At 35.3% G+C, this 23,785-nt stretch overlaps 1 protein-coding gene and 1 pseudogene across 1 annotated transcript; both read left to right on the top strand.

Moving 5' to 3' along the window:
- The first annotated feature begins 9,799 nt into the window (after positions 1 to 9,799).
- On the top strand, positions 9,800 to 20,702 carry LOC132043335 (uncharacterized). The gene is made up of 15 exons (XM_059433839.1): positions 9,800 to 12,713; positions 12,807 to 12,935; positions 13,059 to 13,250; positions 13,343 to 13,395; positions 13,511 to 13,847; positions 13,955 to 14,024; positions 14,139 to 14,315; positions 16,889 to 17,002; positions 17,405 to 17,589; positions 17,719 to 17,934; positions 18,019 to 18,294; positions 18,470 to 18,617; positions 18,752 to 18,885; positions 19,674 to 19,760; positions 19,837 to 20,702. The coding sequence occupies exons 1-15, from the start codon at positions 10,041 to 10,043 to the stop codon at positions 19,921 to 19,923; spliced, it is 4,878 nt and encodes a 1,625-aa protein (XP_059289822.1). The 5' UTR covers positions 9,800 to 10,040; the 3' UTR covers positions 19,924 to 20,702.
- Positions 20,703 to 20,841: 139 nt separating this feature from the next.
- Positions 20,842 to 22,281, top strand: LOC132043336 (SKP1-like protein 11; annotated as a pseudogene).
- Positions 22,282 to 23,785: the final 1,504 nt, after the last annotated feature.

Here is a 23,785-nt window from a genome sequence, read left to right as displayed (position 1 = left end):
TTTAGTTATGTTTAACTAAAAGTATCTTGGGAAAGTACTTTTTTCTTATTGAGGGCGGACTAGCTCCATTAAACCGCATTCGCGCTAGGTAGACCTAGTAAAGGGGTAAAAGGCTTCATGTCGAATTGTTTTCAATCTTTTTGTTAGAACTAATCAAATCTCTAATTAAAGATGAAGAAATAACAATTGTTTTGTCGCAATGATGATGCCACCCTTGTTCAAGGGATGTCAATTGTCTCCTTAGCTGCAAAATTGCAGTATTGATAGGTAAATTTTCTATAATATTTTGTAAGCACTAATTTGCTAATAAGCTAAACAAAGATGAGAACAAAATCGAAATACACGTACGGTCAAGTGCAATGAGTTGAGTTTTAATCGGCTAAATAAGAATCGAAATGCACATACATGTGCGTGAGTTTAAGCGTGAGTGCTTGCGGGCAAATCCAAGGCCATCACCCACCAAAAGAAGGTTAATCGAAAACTACAAAAACTACCAAAAAGTTTGTTTTTTTTTATTGAAATATTTTAAATTTTGTATACCCCCTCCCGTACTTTTAGTTATGTTTAACTAAAAGTCCGCGAGGGGGCAGTACTTTGGCCTTGAGGGCGGACTAGCTCCATTAAACCGCATTCGCGCTAGGTAGACCTAGTAAAGGGGTAAAAGGCTTCATGTCGAATTGTTTTCAATCTTTTTGTTAGAACTAATCAAATCTCTAATTAAAGATGAAGAAATAACAATTGTTTTGTCGCAATGATGATGCCACCCTTGTTCAAGGGATGTCAATTGTCTCCTTAGCTGCAAAATTGCAGTATTGATAGGTAAATTTTCTATAATATTTTGTAAGCACTAATTTGCTAATAAGCTAAACAAAGATGAGAACAAAACTGAAATACACATACGGTCGAACGAGTTGAGTTTTAATCGGCTAAATAAGAATCGAAATGCACACGCATGTGCAATTTAAGTGTGAGTCTTGGCAGCAAATCCAAGGCCATCACCCACCAAGTAAGGTTAATCGGAAAACTACAAAAACTACCAAAAAGTTTGTTTTTTTTTATTGAAATATTTTAAATTTTGTATGCCCCCTCCGTGGACTTTGCCTTGAGGAGTATTTTTAGTTATCTTGGGATCCGCATAACTTTAACTTTTCTTAAAGATTGTATCTTTGATCCGCATACACTCCCCCGATCTTTCCTTGCGAAATTATTTTTTTATTTTATGCACGAGCGGGGTTCGAACCCGTAACCCGAACCAAGCAACAAGTAGCAACTCCAAACAAGCAACTTCCAATCGATTTTCTTTAACAAGATTAGATTTTTCATCCTTATTTTTTTTCAGTATTTTCCTTTTTCTTTCTTGATTTTTTCATTTTTTTCTTGATTTTCGTTTATGGTGGAAAGTTGTTCTTTAACAAGTTGTTCGGAATCATATGTGGATTTTCTTCGGTTGAGATTTTCGTTTATAATGGATATTATTTTGACAACAAAAAATGGGGATGGATATTAAATAGGGTGAAGATGAAGATGAAGTAGCCTAAAAATGGAGGGAGTTCAAATTTTATCTACTTGGCATCATATGTGGCGGCTTAGTTGGCGTCCAAAACAAGTCGATGCATTTTTAAAGGCCGTCACGCGCCACCAAGGGCGGTGTATTCACGCTCTCCACATCAGCAAAAAAGGGCCATTTTGCTACCGAAAAAATTTGTCCAGGGGGGTAATAGGACCCCCGCAAAGGTTCGGTGTGTAGTTGGCATTTTGGTCAAACGTTGGGGGGTATTTTGACTATTATCTCAACAAAGAGAGATGGAATTTCAGGTAGTGCGTTGGCTAGTTTTGCTAAGATTAATTCAAGGGAAAAGAGTCCAACATAATCCTCTACTTTAGTTTATTAACTAACTTTACATTCTGTTAGTCAAAATATACGCATATATTTTTAAATTGATAAAAATTCTCAAATTAGCCAAAATTATTCATTTAACTAAAATTACTCATGTCTCATAAGTTAGACCCAACCCGACCCTAAATAAATAAATAAATATATATATATTGATTCTACAAAAATGAAACGATGATTAAAACTGATAAATTATTTGCAACAGAAAAACATTCAACGTGATGAGAGAAAATAGTTTTTATTTTTTTAGTTTCAAAAAGAAAAATATATGCTGCAAATTTGTGCTTAAAAATTAAGAAAAATAAGTAAAGCTAAAATTAAACAATACATAACACTAAGATTATATTCTTCTTCTTAATTAACATAGAAAATATTTCTTAAATTTACGAAAAACGCGATCACCAATAAATAAAGCAGAGGGGTATATATTTGACCGTTTTTCCTTAATTTAAGCATTGCGTCTTTGAGGGCCCGATGTTATGGAAAATGGGTTATAGTGGTGACCCACCTGGGGCAATTGCACATATAGCCGATTTTAGAATTCGTATTTACAACATAGCCGAAACTTATGATTTTTTGTAAGTTTAGCCACTTGAAGATTAACTTCACCCTAGCAAGTCTGAAATTTCGAGAACTTCGGATATTTATACTGATGTGACATGGAAATGGCCTTAAGCTGAGTTGCTTCAGAAGGCTGTGAAGGCTTATACGTGCATTGATCAACTGAGATTTTTAGAGTTAATTAGTCTCTACGAACGTACGTTGCACGTTATTCCCCATCAATTCAGTACAAATAGTAACTACTCCAACTATTTTAACAATAATCAACCATCAACCTCAAATTTTCATCTCAAACAAAAATTTCAAGTTTCAAAATCGAAAAACTATGATGTAATAGTTGAAGAATAAGAGCTAGAGAAGAAACGAAAGAATGGAAAACTAATTAAGAAGATATGTTACCTCTTTCTCCCGGAATATTTAAGTTGTTACTCCACATCTATATATATATTAAGAAGTAGGAAGAGGAGTAGGAGCGAAAAGCTTGCATGAAGTTTATCAATACAGGCTATAAATTAAATATTCTGAAAAAAATTGGATATAACTTAAATAGCACGGTGAAAACTGACGACTTATTCTTGTTTTCTATTTCTTATTTCGATAATTGAATTTTGCTTCTACTGTTTTATTTTTTACTAGAACCGGCTAAACTAGAGTCTTTATCTTTCTCAATTGGTCTATTTTAATAAAAACAAAACTTTTTGATTAATTATACAAGTTAGACAAAGGTGTATTCATGGTTTGAACTTTATGGGTTTGAGATTTTAAGACAACTTTAAGGATTAATAACTGAGTTTTAAATATGATATTTATAAACATTTAATGAATTTCTTGACATATATATGAAATTTAAGCAAACAATACTGAATTCAACCAAACCATATATTATACTCTACGTTTGGCTTAGATCAATCGTTTAGGTGTCGATGCTACTTATACTACAAGTACGTGACAAGAGGGATTAGATGAATCTTTTGACTTGGTTTATTTAGTTTTGGGGTTGGTACATGATATTTTAAACGGAAAAGGACCTAAAATACCCTTGAACTATTGAATTTGGTGCAAAAATACCATCTATCCACCTTTGGGGCCTAAAATACCTTTGACGTTAACCTTTGGGCCCTAAAATACCCCTGACGTTAATCTTTGGGGCCTAGAATACTCTTATTTTTAACGGACTCATTTCATTTATTACGTGGCACCTTTTGATTGGTTGACAATTTAATTAACTTAAACTAATTAATCTCTCCATCTAACCCGATCCAACAAATAAAACCCGACCCGCCCCAATTAAATCTCCATTCCACCGTATAAAAAAAAAAACATACAAACCCAGGTCATTACAAACCATATAAAAAAAAAAACCACGAACCCATTCCATTACAAATCGTGAATTGTGGTGCTTCAATTATGATGGTTCATTTTTTATCTAAATGCATTTCACTCTGCATATCAGTTGTATTCTTGATCGGCCTTGTTATTTATGTGACTCTGATATATATATATTTTCTTGATGATACCACATCACCCAAAATTATATGAATTTTCAGTTCCATGACTTTTATCTTCATCTTCTGTTACTGTTTATGATGAGTTGTTGTATTGTGAAGCCAATTACCATACCCGTGTACCATATGCAGTAAGGTTTTAGTAAACGTTATGAATGTGGACATTACTGAGCTTAACATGTCAAAATTTGAGTAGAAATTATGGTTTGTTCTCTTTGAGTTCATGATTTGGAATGAAATGGGTTCATGGATCTTTGAGTTCTTAACTGGGTTAAACTTTGTCTTAGAACCTAGTAAAGGAGAGGGGAAAGCTGCTTAGAATAGGCTGGTTTTGATTAAATTATCATATTAAGGTACTCGGAATAAATGGGTAAAAGCAGTAAATAGAAGGAGAAAGATTGTTGCTTTTAACTAGACATTAGTACAAACAGTTTTAATTGGGGTTTAACTCTGTCTTAGAACCTCGTGGATTAGGAGTAAAGAATAACAAGGTAGCCACATCTTATTGAGCATGGAGAAGCATAGGGAACCCCAATTTTGCTCTTGGGAGTCGCTTGTTTTCTCCTCTCTGAGCAGTTTATGGTATCTTTGTGTTAATTGATTGGCTGCTTCTCTTTGAATGTTCTTTATAAATGTATAGATCTTTCTGTCTATATCATAAGCTATTGAGTAGGGGTCTAGTTAGTACTGGTAAGACGAGATGCTCATGTAGAAATTTCTTTTGCTGAGGACTTGATTATTTATTATGGAACAAACGTAGAAGCATAGAATTTATTGGAGTTTTGCATCTGCTGCAAAAAGGGTTTTACTGACAAGTTTTAGGAATTGTGCATGTATTAAGCCAATTTAAAATATTAAGGACCCGATTGTCCATGCATATTTTTTAAGAAATTTGAAAAAACATAGATTTAGAGATGATTTCACATAAGTGTTTGTTTCTCAAATTGTCTCATTATTTTAATGTCAGACTTGAAATATGAATTTTAAAGTTTGAGAAATAGGTTTCAGGATTTTTTTTAAGTATTTTAATATTTTCTCATAAAACTTCAATTATATTTTCATGTCCAAACACGACATTAACTTCCATATATCATTTTTCTAGTTAACTTCAAGTTCTACTTTTTTCTCTCTTCAAATATCAACTAACTCACATCCAAGGACTATTAATTCGCTCTTAAGTTTTCTTGGTACTATAGTTCATTATAGTGCTACTTATAGGAAACATGATTGCAGAGGATGAAATAGAACAAAAGTAAACAATGAAGTGCACCCAAAAAGAGTAATGCAAGTACGACCTTTGTTGTATTTTATGCCTTTGGAATTACCGAATCTTTAAGTGAAATTTGGGATAATTAAATTGTGAAGGCCAAAAATACAAATTAAAAAATTCTGCTCAACTAGAAAAATGATAAAATTCATTACAAGAAGAGCACGAGACACAATCTCTTCAAATGGATGGATCCAAGATTGATTGGCATAGAGAATTCAACAAAAATGTAGACTTTTTATCAGGTACGATCACGTATCTTAATATGTCTTGAAAATTACAAAATTTTATAATTTTTATAAATGGAAAATTTTCATTATAAGCTATATAACAATCTCAATTTTATGTCTTAAATTGAAACATAAAGTCATCATATTTCGAAATCTTACACTATTGTTGCAAATATTTTATTGTTCGGACCAATGAGGCTAAATATGAGAAAGTGAAGCCAAATGGAGAGGAAAAAGGTCAGACAAAAGCAAAAGAAAATAAACTTTTTCACTTTTTAGCAAAACAAATATTTCAAATTGTCATCACCTTGTCGGACACCTATACCATTTTCCAGATTTATTGTACAAGTTAGCTCAATCATTTAGGTGTAAAATATTAATCACACTCTAAGTATGTGACAAGACCAAGGACTTGATTTATCATTTGGTTTAATTATATAACATTTGTGGTTGGTATGTGAATTTTAAAAAATTAGTTCACTCCAATTATAGGAAACAATATTGTAAAGGACGAAATTAGAACAAAAGCGAACAATGAAAAGTGCACCCAGGAGAGTAATGCAAGTATGACATTGGTTGTATTTCTTGCCTTTGGTTATACCCAATCGCTAAGTAAGTGAAATTTCGGATTAATTAAATTACATATCAAAACATATAGCTTGATTAGTAAAAAGAAAAGAAAAAGATACCTCGATCTACGCATAAGCATATTTCTTAAGAATTAGGAGAGAACGTAGAGTGACCTCCTCCAGTAAATTTAGAAAAAAAAATACAGTTTGATTAAGAAAAAAAGAAGAAGAAAACTTAGCAAGAATTACGAGTCACATAATCCTATCTCCTTTAATAAAATGGTATCCCCCACCGAGTGGAAAATAAAAAAGGATCCATCCATCCTTAATCAAATGTCTCGAACTATGAGAGCACATTATCCTTCTTTAATAAAATGGTCTCACCCATCGAGTGGAAAATAAAGAAGGATCCATCCATCCTTAATCAAATGTCTCGAATTCGAGTTTTGAGAATGGAAAAATCCTGCTAGAGAGCTATTCATCGAGCTTTACCTGACGTGAATCCGAATTAATCATTATCTCAAAGCGAATACTGAACATCAGGTAAAAGAAAGATTTGGTTTAATTGTGATTGTGAACCAATACAGACTATTTGGGGCAAGAGTGACGAGTTTCAAAAGAAGGTTGTTCTCGTATATTTGTTTAGACCATATATAATTTATGAACAAGAAAAAATTTAATCTATTTTAGAAACACACACCATGGAAAGGTTTCAATTTTCTATGTGGAAATTTTCATTATAAGCTGGTATCTATTTGCTAAATTTGCTTTCTTAAATTAAAAAGAGTAAAAGTTTCATAAGGTTGTCCTCGTATATTTGTTTAGACCATATATAATTTATGAACAAGAAAAAATTTAATCTATTTTAGAAACACACACCATGGAAAGGTTTCAATTTTCTATGTGGAAATTTTCATTATAAGCTGGTATCTATTTGCTAAATTTGGTTTCTTAAATTAAAAAGAGTAAAAGTTTCATAATTCAAAATCTCAAGAGGTTGTTGCAAATTTGTATTGGTTGGACCATGAGCCAAAACATGAAAAGGGAAATCAAGGGTGAGAAATTCTTTTGACAAAGACTGAGGCTAACATACGTTTTCACCTTTTAGCTAGCAAATATTTCAGGTTGTTATCATCTTAGTTGAAGACATATAAAATTTTCTAGGTTTCGTTATGTGTTCTTTGTCAAAAATATATCATATACTAAAAGTAATATGAAAATAATTCATATTGTTTTATATTATGACTTTGCTTCTATCCTTCAGAACGAGTTAATTTCAGTAAAAAATGATAATATTTCTTATATAACTCGAACTTCAATTTCTTCTCTACAATTTCTATATGTTCATTGCAGATGTTAAACATTTTGTCCATTTCTGTCCCATGGCTTTAGCCGAAAGGGAATGGACAACACACTTTACTGTTTACTCTGGAAAATGAAAACAAATCAAGTTACTTTTATGTAAAAGTTAAAAAAAAAACGAAGTAGTAATACTATCTTCTCAGTATAATTTGTATATTTGAGGCACTTGGACATGCGGTTTGAAACCATAGCTTGAAACTATGATATGAAATCAGCGTTTGGACATGCATTTCATCTCATGGTTTGAAACCCTAAATCATCCAAAAAGGCATAATTTGGGGTTTCAAACCATGATTTCAAAAATTTTAAATATAAAATTTGACCCATAAGTTTATATTTTGTAAAAAGAGACCAATAAGTTGATAGATATTTTTGATAATTACTCCCACCAACCATTCACCAACCTCATTAACTTCCATCAACCTTTATTTATGTCTACCAACCTTTATTTATGTCTACCTTTATTTGTGTCTACCAACCTCATTACTATTCATGTTAAATTTTCGTTTTTATTGAACAAAAGTTTGATCAATTGATATTGTATTTTTTAGAAAGGCACTCTAGTAGCATATTAACTTTGTTATGAACTAAGACTTGCTCATTTGGTAAGATTGTATAATAATTAGGAATGTTTTGCTAGTTTTCACAATTTGTGGGGTTTTTATGTCTATAAGAGAAGATACAACTTAAGATATCTAAATTACATGTCCAAACATGATTTGAAACCATAGTTTTAAACCATGTCCAAACGGCTCCTTTAAGTGATGATGCATAACATTTTACACAATTTAGGGAAGTGGCTACATTATTGGACGAGTACAGAAAGTTCAGACTTAAACGGAATTGTGCAGAGTTAAAGCTTGGATTATTATAAGTTGCTTATAAAAATTTATTTTTGAGTGTTGCTATTAATGATACCTTAAAGTCATTTTATCTTAAAATAAAGCTATAAAAAATAATTGGCCCAAAAACTTATAAAGGTGCAATATTGCTTATAAGCGCTTAAATAAGCCCATCAAACACATTATAGTCCCATCAACCAAGAGCGATTGGATTAGCTTATAAGCAAAAAGCTATGAAGAATAACAGTATAAGTTTGGAAAAATAAGTTGGGGTAGTCCAACTTATTGTTTTTGGCTTATAAGCGTTTTTTGACTTATAAGAACACTTTAGATAAACTAAGTTAAATGGGTCGATTATTTTTTTGAGCTTATTTTAAACGCAAAATGACTTTAAAGTTTGGCCAAACTAAACACTAAAAAGTTTAAAAGCGACTTATAAGCGACTTATAAGCTTGATCCAATCGAGAACCAAGGTACGTTTCTTGAACTCAATTTGCTATAGCTACCTTTTCCGTTGGATATGATTTTTTATTTTATTTTTATTTTTATAATGGTAATATTTGAACTGATTTTGTGCTATTTTCCACTTGTTTACTTGATACTAATTGCTATTTATCCCTCAAGACTTGCACCAATATGATAATTCTTCCGGCGTCGTCTTTGTTGCAATTTCAATTTTAGTTCTCTAACTCGTCATTTCAATTTTTCGACAACCAAGCCACTCTTTTAAGGAATTTTAATTCAAGTTTTATAAATCAACAATATAAACTATTTGTAATATTTATAAAAATAAATTACAATGTTATTCCTTATAATTAACATTAATTGATTACATCAAAAAGATCAATTTGCCAGAATTTCTACATCATTATTGTAAATTATATACCCCATCAATACACAACTTCAATTATTCTTAGACTTTCTTCTGCTTTTTTTCAAAATCACCCTTCTCGTTATCCTTTAGTTAATGTCTTTAATTAACTTTCTTAGGGCCTGACTATCTCTTGTTTTAAGAAAAGTTTGGGAAAAAAATAAAAGAATAATATTGATAAATTATTCTTTAATTAATTTTTTTAAGGCCCGTTCGAAAAGCCTATAATTACACAGTTTTAACATGTTTGTACGTAATGTTATACATCGCCTATAATTGTGGGTTCGGGATTCTAATTCGTTTAAGTTAATTTTGTTTAAATTAATAATTTATACATATTCCTTGAATTTTTAAAGAATTATGCTATACATGCTATACATAAAAGGTGGTACTATTACATTCCAATAAAAGTGAAAAATCATTAGCATTAAAGGTAACAAAATCTTAAAACAATAATTTCATCACGACAAAGAAAAGGAAGGATAGTAATTAGTAATTACTCCTACTAAACTCCAAAAGAAAAAAAAGAAAAAAAAAAAAACACTGTCCTGAAAATTGCCCCACCCTCACGTTAATTAATCTCCATAATTCATATCTCCTTTTTCACCCTTTTCCACTTTCTCTCCCCCAAAAAAAACTCCACAGCTCAGTACAGTACCTATCTTCCCACAAAAACATCGCCCTCCCACCTACCCCCCTCCCCCCACCCCCACCAAGACTGACACTATCCATACATACTCACCTATACATACATATAATATATATCTATCTATAAACAGTCTCTTTATCTCCGATCGATTTGTATATCCGATTCCGACTATACTGTTTTCATCGGTAAGTTTCTCTCTCTATATATATTTAATCTGTACAATTGCTATGTATATTGTACGTATTTAAGGTTGTTTATGCCTTCGATTAAATCGAAGTAGGGTTAATTTAATGGGGCATAAGAAGCGAACTGTCGCTCCTCGCTCCAAACCCTTAACTTCACCCTCCGATGACGTGTCACCTCCGTCTCAGCTTTATGCTGACGTGTCAATGATTCCTTCAATTACTAACGGATCGTTGACTAGAAACGATGACCTGGCACTAATTAATAATTGTGAGAACGGTAATTATGCTTCAATTAAGCTTGAATGTGAGCGTGCTTTAACGTCGTTAAGGCGCGGTAACCATACGAAAGCGTTAAGGTTAATGAAGGACTTGAGTAGTAAGCATGAGATTTCGCCTTATTCGGCGTTGATTCACAGAGTCCAGGGGACGGTTTGTGTGAAGGTTGCGTCGATTATTGATGATCCTAACGCGAAGCAGAGGCATTTGAGGAACGCGATCGAGAGTGCTAGGAAAGCGGTGTCGTTGTCTCCGTACTCGGTTGAGTTTGCGCATTTTTACGCGAATTTGTTGTATGAGGCGGCGAATGACGGGAAGGAGTATGAGGAGGTTGTGCAGGAGTGTGAGAGAGCGTTGGCGATTGAGAACCCGATTGATCCTGCGAAAGAGAGCTTACAGGAGGAGAGTCAACAGAAGATCTCGTCGCCTGAAGCTCGGATATCTCATATACACGGCGAGCTTCACAACTTGATTCAGAAGTCGAATTTTGCTTCCATTTCTACTTGGATGAAGAATATAGGTACTGGGGAGGAGAAATTCAGGTTGATTCCTATTAGGAGGGTGTCTGAGGACCCAATGGAATTGAGGTTGGTTCAGGGAAGAAGGCCGAATGAAATTAAGAAGGCGACTAAGACACCTGAAGAGAGGAGAAAGGAGATTGAGGTTCGGGTAGCTGCTGCTAGGCTGTTGCAGCAGAAGTCAGAAACTGTCAAATCAGAGAATGATGGAGATAAAGGTTTGGATTCAACAGCAGGATCGGGTCAGAGAGCAGGTGATAGGAGAAAGAGTGGAAATGCAAAGAAGAATGCTTCTTCCACGGAGAGAAGGAATTGGGTGCAGTCATATTGGAATTCTGTAAGTTTGGATGCGAAGAAAGAATTGCTTAGAATTAGAATTTCAGATCTTGAGGCACATTTTGGTGTTTCTAAGGATCGTTCGGCTATTGAAGTATTATCTGATGCTCTTCCATTTGCCAAAACCCATAAAACATGGAAGTTTTGGACATGTTGCCGATGCAATGAAAAATTTGCTGATTCTCAATCACACATTCGTCATGCTGTGCATGATCACATGGGAGCTTTGCTGCCTAAAATGCAGTCAGTTTTGCCTCAAAATGTTGCGAATGAGTGGGCTGAGATGCTTCTGAACTGTTCTTGGAAACCATTAGATGTTAACGCAGCAGCGAAAATGCTTGATAAGCAATCAAGATCTCAAGGCCATGGTTTTCTAGATGACTCCTATGGAAGAGATGATGGAGAAGGGCCTAAGGATGGCTATTTGGAGGCGTTCTGCCATGAAGACGAATGGGACTCGTCCCCTAGAAGGAAGAAAGTAGGGGATAGACCCAATGGAAATATGGTTGAGAGCAGAAAAAATGATAAGATCTCAGATATTGACTTTATGGATTGTGATGAAGATGGCGCTTCAAAGATCTGTTTACTTCCGGAAGGCTTGCCACTGTCTGATGACCCTGAGCGAGCAAAGCTTCTTGAAAGAATCCGTGCTGTGTTTGAGGCTCTTATTAAAAATAAATATCTTGCTGCAACTCACCTCAGCAAGGTTATGCATTTTGCTGTGGAAGAGCTTCAGGGTCTTCCTTTTGGCTCTCAACTTCTTAACTACAATATTGATCAAAGCCCTCTGTGCATATGCTTCTTGGGTCCTGAAGAACTGAAAAAGGTACTAAAATACTTGCAAGAACTTTCTCATTCTTGTGGCTTAGGGAGGTATCCTGAGAAAATTGGTGCTGTAGATGAAACAAACAATGGATCTCATGGATTCGACAATCTAGAGAAAATAGTTTTCAGTGAGGATAGCACATGTTTGTTGTTTGATCATCATTTCCTGCAGCACAATCTTTCTCCCAGCGCATGCCTTGATGCAGTTTCTAATGATAGAAATGCGGCAATTTTTTCTGGTAATCAGTATCAAAATGGAGTTTTGATTGACCCAGATGCACTACTGTCCTGGTTATTTGCTGGTCCATCAAGTGTTGAAGCTTTGGCATCATGGACACGTGCAAGAGAAGAGAAAGGTCAACAAGGTATGGAAATTCTCCGATTACTTGAGAAGGAGTATTACGACCTCCAGGGTTTGTGTGAGAGAAAATTTGAGCACCTAAGTTACGAGGAAGCATTGCAGGCGGTAGAAGATCTTTGCTTAGAAGAGGGTAAAAAAAGAGAACATGAAGTAGAATTTGTCCGACAAAGCTATGATTCCGTCTTGAGGAGGCGACGAGAAGAACTCATAGAAAGTGACAACGATGGTACAATTATTAGCAATAGGTTTGAGTTGGATGCTATATCAAATGTTCTGAAGGAAGCAGAATCTCTCAATGTAAATCAATTCGGATTTGACGAAACTTACGGTGGTGGAGCATCTCAATTTTGTGACTTGGAGTCTGGCGAAGAGGATGATTGGAGACTGAAGGACTACCTTCATCAGGTGGATTCTAGCGTGGAAGTTGCAATACAGAGACAGAAGGAACATGTCTCCATTGAGGTTGGTGCATCAGCTATAGTCTAACATTCTTTTTCTTTTTGATTTTTCTGCATTGCTTGATTGTCTTTTGATCTTACAATTTCATGGATGCAGCTTAGCAAAATTGATGCACGAATCATGCGGATGGTTACCGGGATGCAGCAGTTGGAATTGAAGCTTGAGCCTGCATCTGCCCAAGATTACAGGCGGATTTTAGTGCCTCTACTGAAATCATTTCTGCGGGTATCTGCTGTTGTGAAATACCTATGTTGCTCTTAGAATCTTTACTGCTGTTTCTCCTCCTATCCTCTTTTCGCCTTTGTCATTCTTCTTTTGATTAGGACGATTTTTTCTTCTCATCCTTAGGCACACTTGGAGGACCTGGCTGAGAAAGATGCTACTGAGAAATCTGATGCTGCAAGGGAGGCTTTTCTGGCTGAACTTGCACGTGATTCCGAGAAGAGTTCAAGTGGGGGAAATGAGAAGTCTAAAAATGCCCATGAAAAGACAAAGGACAAGAAAAAGAACAAAGAGTATCGAAAAGCAAAGGATTCAAAGGTTTGAGCTGTGGGTCAGACTTTTGTTTCTGAAGCAGTTGTTTATGTGTATTGCTGGGGGGAGGTATAACCTGTTTCCTCTTACTTGTGCAGCCTAACAGTGGTAATGAATTGCATGTGCTTCACGATGAGACTATGGAACATGCGTATGTCTCTTCCTAGTTCCCAGCAGCCTATTTCTCCATTTACACAACCTCTAGTTATGCATCTAAGCAAATCCTCTACGTCCTTTAATATTTCCAAGTGTATGTTTTGGTGCAGCTCATTTCCACTTGCTCATGATGGTGATGATCAAGAGAGTGAAATTCCTCAAACTGGTAATACCTTGGATCTACAGGAGGTGGAGGAGTACAAACGTATGATTGAGCTTGAAGCCGAGGAAAGGAAGCTTGAAGAAACTTTAGAGTATCAAAGAAGAATTGAGAATGAGGCTAAGCTGAAGCATCTGGCCGAGCAACATAAGAGAACTGCAAGAACAATTCAAGAGAATATGGATGCAGTTAGGAATCCTGACTCTTACCCATATCAAAAAATGAATCCCGACACGGGTTGTGATATTGATCAGAAAATCAATGAGCAACGGGAGAGTAGTGAGAAGGTTAACACTCTGATTGTCTTTTTTCTGTTAGAACGTTTGTCATTCTGATTTCTCATGTTGTTAAAAGTTAAAACTAAGGCCGTAACATGTGACTTTCCTTTATGCAGAACAATGTACTATTCAACAGTTTAGAAGGTCTTTCGAAGAACTTTCCAGAAAGAATGGCACAAAGAGATGGTATTGCCTTGATTTGTGACAGGAATTATTTATGCTTCCCAAATAATCTGTACCAAAGGTTACAGGGTTAGGAAGATGTCATCTGAATATGCTATCATTGTTTCTCTTATTCAGGATCGTCAAACAAAGGAACTCCAGAGGATGGTATATTGATATCTGATAAGCGATCTGGAAGAAAAGGCCGGCGCCAGAAAGATTCGTCTAAATTTAGTGAGGGGAATTATCAATCTGGTTCTTCTGAAAGGGAAAAACCTGAAATTAGTGAATCAAGAGCTCTGGATTCTTCACGTGGTGAGTAATTGTTTGCTTAACTTTTATGTAACTGGCTGCTTCTGCTTTTCTGGAAGATGACTTCTATTTTGCTTCTTCAACTTGAATGGGTGGTTGATGCTTTTGCATTTTCTGCTAGTTGCTGTTATTTTTACTTGTAAAGGAAAGTTGGTTGTGTCAGAAATGACGGGATTTCCTGGTTGTAGAAAAAATGAACAGTTTCATGTTGGAGGGTATTTCTTACATGGTGGATGACTTTAATGTAACCCGTGATTGACTGTTCTCAGGAAGTGTCTGTTTTATAGTTCATATTCCTTACTGCTTCTTTATCATTTAGTGTTCAGTAGTTTGTTAAATATGCAAGGTGAATGTGGGCTCAATGGAAGTGTGTATTACCTTGGGAAAAGCTTCGGGATTGTTGAAGAATGACATTCATGTGATAACTCCGCCTGTGTGTTAGTTAGTGTCATCTCTATAACACAGCCGGTCCCAAGCCCGGAGAAAGGAGGAGGGTTGTTTTGTTAACCTATTGACTTAAAACACAAGTATTTCTTTTCAATATTGAAACAGAGAGTTCATTTATTCATTTGATCAAATATAGATTACTAGGTTTAAATGTTATGACGGCTTTTAAGATTGGTAATTTTTGGGTCGATTTTGCTCTTATAAACTGTCGCTTCTAAAGTTGGACCACATCCTGTATTTGAATCTTTGGAACAAGCAAATGTATGCCCAAGCTAATTTCTGTTGTATTAGCAACAGTGATTGGTGAACTCAATCATCTCTTTCCATTTCTTCATTGGTTAAACTTTGAAGGAGCAAGGCGTCTTGGTTTCAGATAAATGATGTAGTAATTGTGGCATTACTTGACGATACTCAATTTGGCATGTTATGCTGTAGCTAAAAAGTGAGCACAATTTAGTACTAACTCTATGAACAACAACAACAACATGTCTAGTGTAATCCTACAAGTGGGGTCTCGGGAGGGTAAGATGTACAATACTACGTGAATACTAAAAAAATACTAGTAAGATTACGACACCACTCGGCTACCTACTATCTATCTACCCTGACCCTCGACCTCCAAACCTTCCGATCTAGACCAGTACTTAGGTAGTACTGAAAACCCCTTTACAAAAGAAAAAAGAAAACTAAGAACATGAGTCAAGAACTTCTAAGATTGATTCTGCATCTACAGAGGGATTCTTTGTACACCAAAAACAAAATAGCAACATACAGTCTTGCTTGATCTTCTTGATCTTCTGTAGAGTGCTACTTCTATCCTCAAAACATCTGGAGTTCCTTTCTTTCCAGATTGTCCACCATATGCAAGCTGGAATGATCCTCCAGTAGCTTTTATTCCTTGCCCCAATCCCAGCCTCCTCCCAGCTAGAAAGAGTGTCAACAATCTTGCTAGGCATTGTCCAAGATATGCCTCTGAGATTGATAAAAATCTTCCATAGCTGATCAGTAATTCTGCAATGTAAAAACAGATGCCCTACTGTCTCGGCTGCTTCCCCACATAAGCAACAATTTGAAACTAATATAATCCTTCTCGTTCTCAGGTTTTCATGTGTCAAAACAGCTTCTTTGGCTAGCAGCCATGTAAAGCATGGAACCTGAAGAGGTATCTTAACTTTCCAGATTTGTCTCCATGGCCAGAGTCATGTCCTTAGTAAGCCGAAAATGAGCCATGTCCTGTCTAATCACTTTCTCCTAGTTCTTCTTCGGCCTACCTCTACATCTCCTAAAACCTGCTAAGCCAACCTGTCACAACTCCTTACTGGTGCATCCACACCCCTCTTCACATCCCTAAACCATCTCAGTCTCGCTTCCCTCATCTTGTCCGCCATGGAGGCCACTCCCACCTTGTCGTGTGTATCTTCATTCCTAATCCTATCCATCCTAGTATACCCACACATCCATCTGAGCATCCTCATCTCCGCCACCTTCATCTTCTGAACATGTATGTTCTTGACTGGCCAACACTCTGCCCCGTACAATAGAGTAGGCCTAACCACCACTATGTAGAACTTACCTTTGAGCCTTGGTGACACATTCTTATCACATAGTGCCCTGGACGCGAGCCTCCATTTCCTCCACCCCGCACCAATACGATGTGCAACATCATCGTCAATCTTTCCGGTTCGTTGGATTATAGACCCAAGATACTTGTAACTTCCCCTCTTGGGTATGACTTGTGTATTGATCTTAACTTCCACCTCCGCTGCATGCATAACATCACTGAACTTGCATTCCAGATACTCCGTCTTAGTCTTGCTCAACCTGAAATCCTTAGATTCCAGGGTCTGTCTCCAAACACCCAGCCTACCAACTCTATGAACCTTTGACATAAAAAATCGGTGGAGTCTCTTTTTAAAATAACTTTTGGAGTTGCACACAGTTTTGGGCCAAATTGAGATCCTACCCTTTTGATCTCTCCGGCAACCCTCTTCAGAATTTTTTTAAAAAAGCTGGTGGGTGTAAATAGGTGCTCTGCCAATATTTTTCCATGAAATTTCAATTACAAACTGTTCTATGCACGGCTTCTGTTGAAGTGAACTAAATTCACTACTATTTGATTTCAACCCCAGAAAATAATGGTACCAGAGATAGTGGAACAAAGACATTGAGGCAGCTACATGTGGAGGAAGATGATGAAGAAAGGTTCCAAGCTGATCTTCAGAGAGCTGTACGCCAAAGTCTTGGTATGTCTATTTATCTTTGTAACAAGCCCCGAGATAGTTTTAATGTGGATTAACTTAAGCCCCGAGATAGTTTTAATGTGTATTAACTTAGGCTGTTCTTTATTTTTTTGGGAACTAGTAGTCTAGGCTGTTCTCTATCTGTATCTAGTTCGCTGCTTAAGCTTGATGATCAGAAGACAACTTATCTACGTTTCTCCCATCTTCTGTCAACTTAAGACGATTTCAAAAAAAAAAAAAAAAAAGACCCTCTTTAATGGTTTTTGAAGGAAAGTGACGTGCTATAGCTTGAGAACTGATGCAGCGTTTGTTCTTCCATTTGGCTTGAAGATTTAACTGCGTTAGTATTTCCTATCTCCTGATTGTTCAAGTGACTTCGGTCCTCATTCTCTCTTTTTATGTCAGATGCATTCCATGCACATCAGAGATCTCCCTTGATGGCAAGTTCAGGGGCACAGAGGATGATCTCTGAAACCGGGGATTCGGATAGTGAAATTAGTCTTGGAAATGTCAAAGAATTGGATGTATATGGCACTGGGCTAAAGAATGAAGTTGGAGAATACAATTGCTTTCTAAATGTCATTATACAGGTTAGCAGTAGTTACAAGTGCTAATGCTTTGTTTTATAATAGAAAAGTTAACTTTGTTTTTTCTGTTTCCAGTTTTCTTTAACTTCAAGTGCGTTCTCTGATTTATCTTGTTTTCTTGCCACATTTTAGTCATTGTGGCATCTAAGGCAATTTCGAGATGAATTTTTGAGAAGATCATCCTCAGAACATGATCATGTGGGTGATCCATGTGTGGTATGTGCTTTATATGACATATTCACTGCTTTGAACACGGCTTCTGCTGAGATGCGAAGAGAGGCTATAGCTCCTACTTCTCTGAGAATTGCCCTCAGCAACCTTTATCCTGATAGTAATTTCTTTCAGGAGGTAAATACGGAACTCCATTGATTGCCTCGTATTTTACTAGGAGTCAGCTTCTTTGAATTCAATTAACGAGATATTGACTTACAGGCTCAAATGAATGATGCTTCTGAAGTACTGGGTGTAATATTCGATTGCCTACATCGATCATTTACATCAACTTTAGGTGTTTCGGATGCTGAATCTGCTGATAGCAGCTGTATGGGCTCTTGGGATTGCTCAAGTAGTGCTTGTACTGTGCATTCTCTTTTCGGGATGGATATTTTTGAACGGATGAACTGCTACAATTGTGGATTGGAGTCTAGACATCTGAAGTACACATCGTTCTTTCATAATATTAATGCTAGTGCACTCCGAACAATGAAGGCATGTTTTGTTGTTCCTTGAGGCAATTTCACTTTTGTTTCCATTCAGTAAATTAATCTTTTGAAGTTCAACGAGAGACATTGTTTGGATAATGAGCAATTTGATTTACCGTTATTCTGAGGAGGGGACGAATCAATTTGCACATTTTACTGAGTTTTTGTTCTTTTCATTTCAGGTTATGTGTCCAGAAAGCTCGTTCGATGAGGTTCTGAATCTTGTTGAGATGAACCATCAGTTGGCTTGCGATCCTGAGGTTGGTGGATGTGAGAAACTTAACTATATTCATCACATTCTCTCTGCTCCACCACATATTTTCACAACGGGTAACTACAGTTTCTGATGTTCCCCTTTCCCTTCTCTCTCTATTTTTTTTTTTTTTTTTGTTCCCATGGGTGATGTAAAAATCTTAAGAGAATCATATTTGTTTCCAATGTGACTTGTTTTTTCCTCCCTGCAGTTTTAGGTTGGCAGAATACATGTGAGAATGTAGATGACATAAAAGCGACATTATCAGCTTTATCTACTGAAGTGGACATTGGTGTCCTTTATCGTGGTCTTGATCCGAAAAACAAACATTACTTAGTTTCTGTGGTAAATGTTTCTTATTCTTTTGTCTGCTGACATTTTCCTCTATGTATTGCTAGGGGCCTTAGTATTTAAAATTCCATAACTAGCTCAAGACAAAATATAATAAAGTAACTGGCAGTCTGGCACCGAATATACAAGCCCATCCATATTTCAGATAATTTCCTGCTCCTATTTTGATAATTCTCACACGTTCCTTGTCTATGTTATATTGTATCCTCAACTAGTTTCTTTAATACATAAAACCATGTCAACTGTTTTTTGCTTCTAAAATATTACGTGCAAGCTGGTTCATATTTCCTTTACGATTTCTACTAATTGAGGAGTATTTTCTGTCATCTTTGAAAGAACTACTTGTGTTATTGTGTCCTTTTTTGTACATAAAGCTGTATTTTCATGATTGATGAGTAAATGCGACTATTTGATCAGCCCGGGTATATTTTGTTCCATTTTTTCTGTATTTCCTTGGTTGTGTCAAGAACATTACTGTTTTCCAGTCAGAGCTTGGGTCAAAAACGTATCTCAAAGTATACAGCTTCCTTTTTGTTGCCCTGTTCAGATTTTTTCTCTATGAATCCTAAATATGCTTGAGCTTGCTTTTTTTCTTTAATTTATCTTCATCTGCATATGCTTAAGCTAAAGGTATCTTTCATGTTGCTAGTTTGAATATGAGAATCACTTTGTAGTACTTTTGGATGTCGAACCACCTTCAGTTTGCATTCTAACAAGTGTCTTTAATTCTGGTGTGGAATGTGTCTAAGATGGATAATTTGATCGCTTGACATTTCTTTCAGGTTTGCTACTATGGACAGCATTATCACTGTTTTGCCTACAGTCATGATCGTGGACACTGGATCATGTATGATGACAAAACCGTAAAGGTAATATTCTGTTTCTTCCATTTTTTCTTGTTATCTTTCAAATAAGATTCTGTTATTATTGATATTTTATATTCAGGTAATTGGTGGCTGGGATGATGTTCTCGTTATGTGTGAAAGAGGGCATTTGCAACCACAGGTCCTTTTCTTCGAAGCTGTAAACTAGTCCAGCCAGCAAATGGTACCTCTCAGATAGTCAAAAGATAATCTGGAATTTCGTTGGTTTCTTTGAAGCTGTAAATCTATTTCAGCTTAGAAAATATACCTCCCGACACTGCAATGAAGATGTGCTACTGTGCTTTTCCATTCAATCATCAAAGGCAATCATGCTACTTGTGCACAGATGTTATTCAATTGATCTGCACAGTTACAAAATTGTGTGAGAAACTGTACTATACCATCAGAAATTTGTTGTCGAGATGAAGAGAAGATAGGAGTAGTTGGCCTGCTAGCGAGAAGAACTTCAAATTTGTGTATCATGGTGGAAGTTATCAGAGGATTGGAAAGAAAAATGAAAGTTTTGGTGCTCTTGATACTTGGTAGCATTGGCAAAGTCAAGTTTTTGCGTCATCTGAAAATTTTGGAATCCCTACAATAAGGTGCGTGGTTGAAGAAAGTAGAGTAGCCACCAGTTTCGTGGTCATGAGGAACATGTAGATGTTTGATTTCCGAATGGCAACCTACTATTACCAGATATTGCTTCTGTACACAGGTAATGAATCATATATCTTTCACTTTCAATGTAAGCAAGTCTGTATAGATTGGCAATTGGTCTTTAGTCTTTAGTGATGCAGTCAATAGTAAGTCTTCTATACTCTCTCTATATTCATTTTGTTGTTTCCTCTTGGAGGAAAAAGAATTTTGAGTGCCCAGAAGTTGTGGGAACTTTGTATTACGGATGTCTACGAAAGTTAAATTAAATGAAAGGGTAGTTGACTTTTTGAACATTGCGAGTAGTAAGATTGTTAGTACATCTAATGTGTTTACTACTCATTTCGTACTTTTTGAAACTCGATCTTTCCGACTTGAACTTCTGGCTATTTTTTTGGGTATCATGGTAGCAACCTGTGGGGGTTCTGGTATATTTTTTTTTTTTTAGCAACCTGTAGGGGTTTCTGGTATTGTTTTTTTTCTTAATGTATTACTGTATATCTTAATTGTATTTTCTTAATGCCTTGCACAGGTTGCTGGTAAGTATCTATTGCTTTAGTCAGCTACTCAACCACGACATTTTTATATTGTAAACGTGGTTTATTTCCCTATTTAAGTGAACAACCGTAATATTCCTTCTCCAAGTTGCTATAATCTTATAAAATCCTAAAATTATATGAGGTTTAAATTAAAATTTTGTCTTAATCATTTAAACAATTTGGATTTGGCTCGGGTTTGTTTTCCAGCGTGTTGGGATTATAATTGGATTAGGAATTGGTTTTATAAAAGAAAAAAACTAAAAAGGGGGCAAAAATTCTTATCTTTTAGTGACGGTTATGTGTTCTCTATCTTTTATGTTACCTCATAATATCAAAATTCTTTTTCACAGTTAGTATGTAGAAGTCAAAATCTATTTATTTATTTATTTTTAGAAACCAAGTAGACTTCAAAAATCAAGAACCAAAGCCAAATAGGTTTGAAGTTGGGTTTTAAAAACCACTCAACTCCTATAAATACCAGCGCGGACCTATTTGATCCTAGTTTTTTCTTTTCTTCTGCGTCTTCCTCCTAGCTAAAAAAAAGATTTTCTCATGGCATCATCATCATCATCATCATCATCAACCTCAGGGAGGAGGTTTTTGATCTTGAAGTCTTCTGATGGAGACGAATTTGAGCTTGGAAAATCCATTGCCACGGAGTCTAAAACAATCAAAAACATGGTGGAAGATGATTTAGCTACTAACATCTATCCACTTCCCAATGTTGACACTGAGACGCTATTCAAAATCGTTGAATAACTCAAGAAACATGCAGAGGATTTGGGTTCAAACGAAGAAGAAATCAAGAATTACGATGAGAAATTCGTGTGCACTAGCCTTAAATCCCTCTTGGAAATTGCATTGGCTGCAAATTACCTTGAGATTAGAACTTTGCATGATCTTTGTACAGAAGAAATTGCTGAGAGGATAAAGAACAAGTCGCGTAAGGATATACATGAGACATACGATAATATCACGCGTGATTTCACCGCAGAGAAAGAGCAAGCGATTCACAAAGAATTTGTACGGGCCTTTAAATTAAGAGATACAAATGGCTCTATTGACTACTCGACTCGTATGATCGCAATGGTTATTTTCTTTGTTATCTTTTTGGTTCGTTATTTTTGGATTTTAGATATGAATTTATGTTATTTAAATTTACAGTATAACGTTTTTACATTATTAGTAAATTGTAAATATTAATAGCTAGTTATATATTCATCTTTGCCAAGCTTAAATATACAATGGAGATTTATGTCATCAGTTGATAGAACTTAAAGATTTATATCATCAGTACACAGAATTTTGAATATATTATTATATTGTGATTGAGTAAAAACTTTTCTTGGGATTGAAAGTTGCATGAGCCGTTAACCATCTTAATGTAACTTTTGTTTTTAATCAATACAGGAGTAATAGAAGTGTTAATGAATTTGTGATTTGTTTCGCAATCAAAAGTAAAGGTTCAAACAAGCCATAAGGCCACAACATACGAGTCACAACATGTGTAGCTAACGTAAATGGGAAGAACTAAAATTTGAGTCGGTTCCAATAAACCCGTCTCAATCTCAAACTTGTTAAATTATCGTGGATTAGAGCCATTTTTTTTTCCGCTGTCCGCTAAAAAAATAATAATAGCCTACACGGCTATATGTAATATATGTATATTAAGCTAGCGGCCGTACTTTTGGATTAACGTAGATACATGCAAAAGAACGTCATGTTTTTTCCTGCGGTCTTTTCAAGGAATCCGCGACTTAAAGTAGTACAAAAAACCAAAAGTTGAACCAAACTACCACAAAAAATAAAATAAAATACAATACTAGGTTTCACGCACGAATTTCGTGCGTGAATGGGGTGACCATAAATCGTCCCCTCCTTCTTCCCCACCACAGACCCGACTTGTCCCCCTCCCCCACCCGCCATTAAACCCCCTTATCAGTGGTCCCAACCCCCTTAAAACACTAATTTCGTGTTATTTTTCAATCCAAAACTCAATATTCTTGGTATATTGAAGTGTAGGAACAAGTTTCTAAGGTTGGATTTCGGAATAGAGCGGCGTAGAACACATTTCAAAAACTCAAAAAAAGCTTCAATCTAGGTATTTCACTATGAATTTTCTATTACATTATTAAATATATTATTACCCTAAGCATGGTCATTGTGTAACTGTGGTGGATTACTCGTTTTGCGCATTTTTTTTGTGCGTTTTTGGGCAGTCCGTATGCACGGTTGGGACTGCCCATTTTTTCGTTTTTATTTTTTTATTTTTTTTATTTGTTTATCTATTGTTAATTAGTTAATTATTTATTGCTTGTTTATTTAGTATTTGTTAATTGTTCGATTAGCGACTTAAGTATTTATTAATTGTTAGACGGCTAATTATTTATTTAATTTTGTTAAGCCAATTGTTTATTTGTTAATAATTTCTTAATTGTTTCATTAGTTAATTAATTGTTTATTTGTTAAATATATGATAATAATTTATTAATTTTTTGATTAGTTACTTAATTGTTTATTTATTAAATATATGATAATAACTTGTTAATTATTTGATTAGTTAGTTAATTGTTTATTTATTAATTATTTATACTAATTGTATGCTAACTAGTTGTTAATTATTTGACTTATCTTTATTGTTTAGGATTGAAAACCCTTAGTTTAGGATTCATAACCCGTAGCTTAGGATTGAAAACCCTTAATATAATTTCCTATAAAAGATTACATAACTAATATTACTTGTTAATGATTTATTTAAAATTAAATCAAACGGATGGGTCACCACAATCCTTAATAAAATTTTCGATAAAAGATTACATAACTAATATTACTTGTTAA

The sequence above is a fragment of the Lycium ferocissimum genome, unplaced genomic scaffold, assembly GCF_029784015.1.
Source record: "Lycium ferocissimum isolate CSIRO_LF1 unplaced genomic scaffold, AGI_CSIRO_Lferr_CH_V1 ctg2309, whole genome shotgun sequence".
Taxonomy (NCBI): domain Eukaryota; kingdom Viridiplantae; phylum Streptophyta; class Magnoliopsida; order Solanales; family Solanaceae; genus Lycium; species Lycium ferocissimum.
The sequence above is the reverse complement of the archived record's forward strand: the minus strand, read 5'-3'. Positions and strand labels throughout refer to the sequence as shown.

What these genes read in the sequence shown, in the direction of transcription:
- LOC132043335 (XM_059433839.1), top strand. Translation starts at nt 10,041, where the DNA reads ATGGGGCATAAGAAGCGAACTGTCGCTCCTCGCTCCAAACCCTTAACT. An exon ending in GAAAAGCAAAGGATTCAAAG is followed by an intron (nt 13,251 to 13,342) that starts GTTTGAGCTGTG and finishes TTACTTGTGCAG; the next exon opens with CCTAACAGTGGTAATGAATT. An exon ending in ACCACATATTTTCACAACGG is followed by an intron (nt 18,618 to 18,751) that starts GTAACTACAGTT and finishes TCCTCCCTGCAG; the next exon opens with TTTTAGGTTGGCAGAATACA.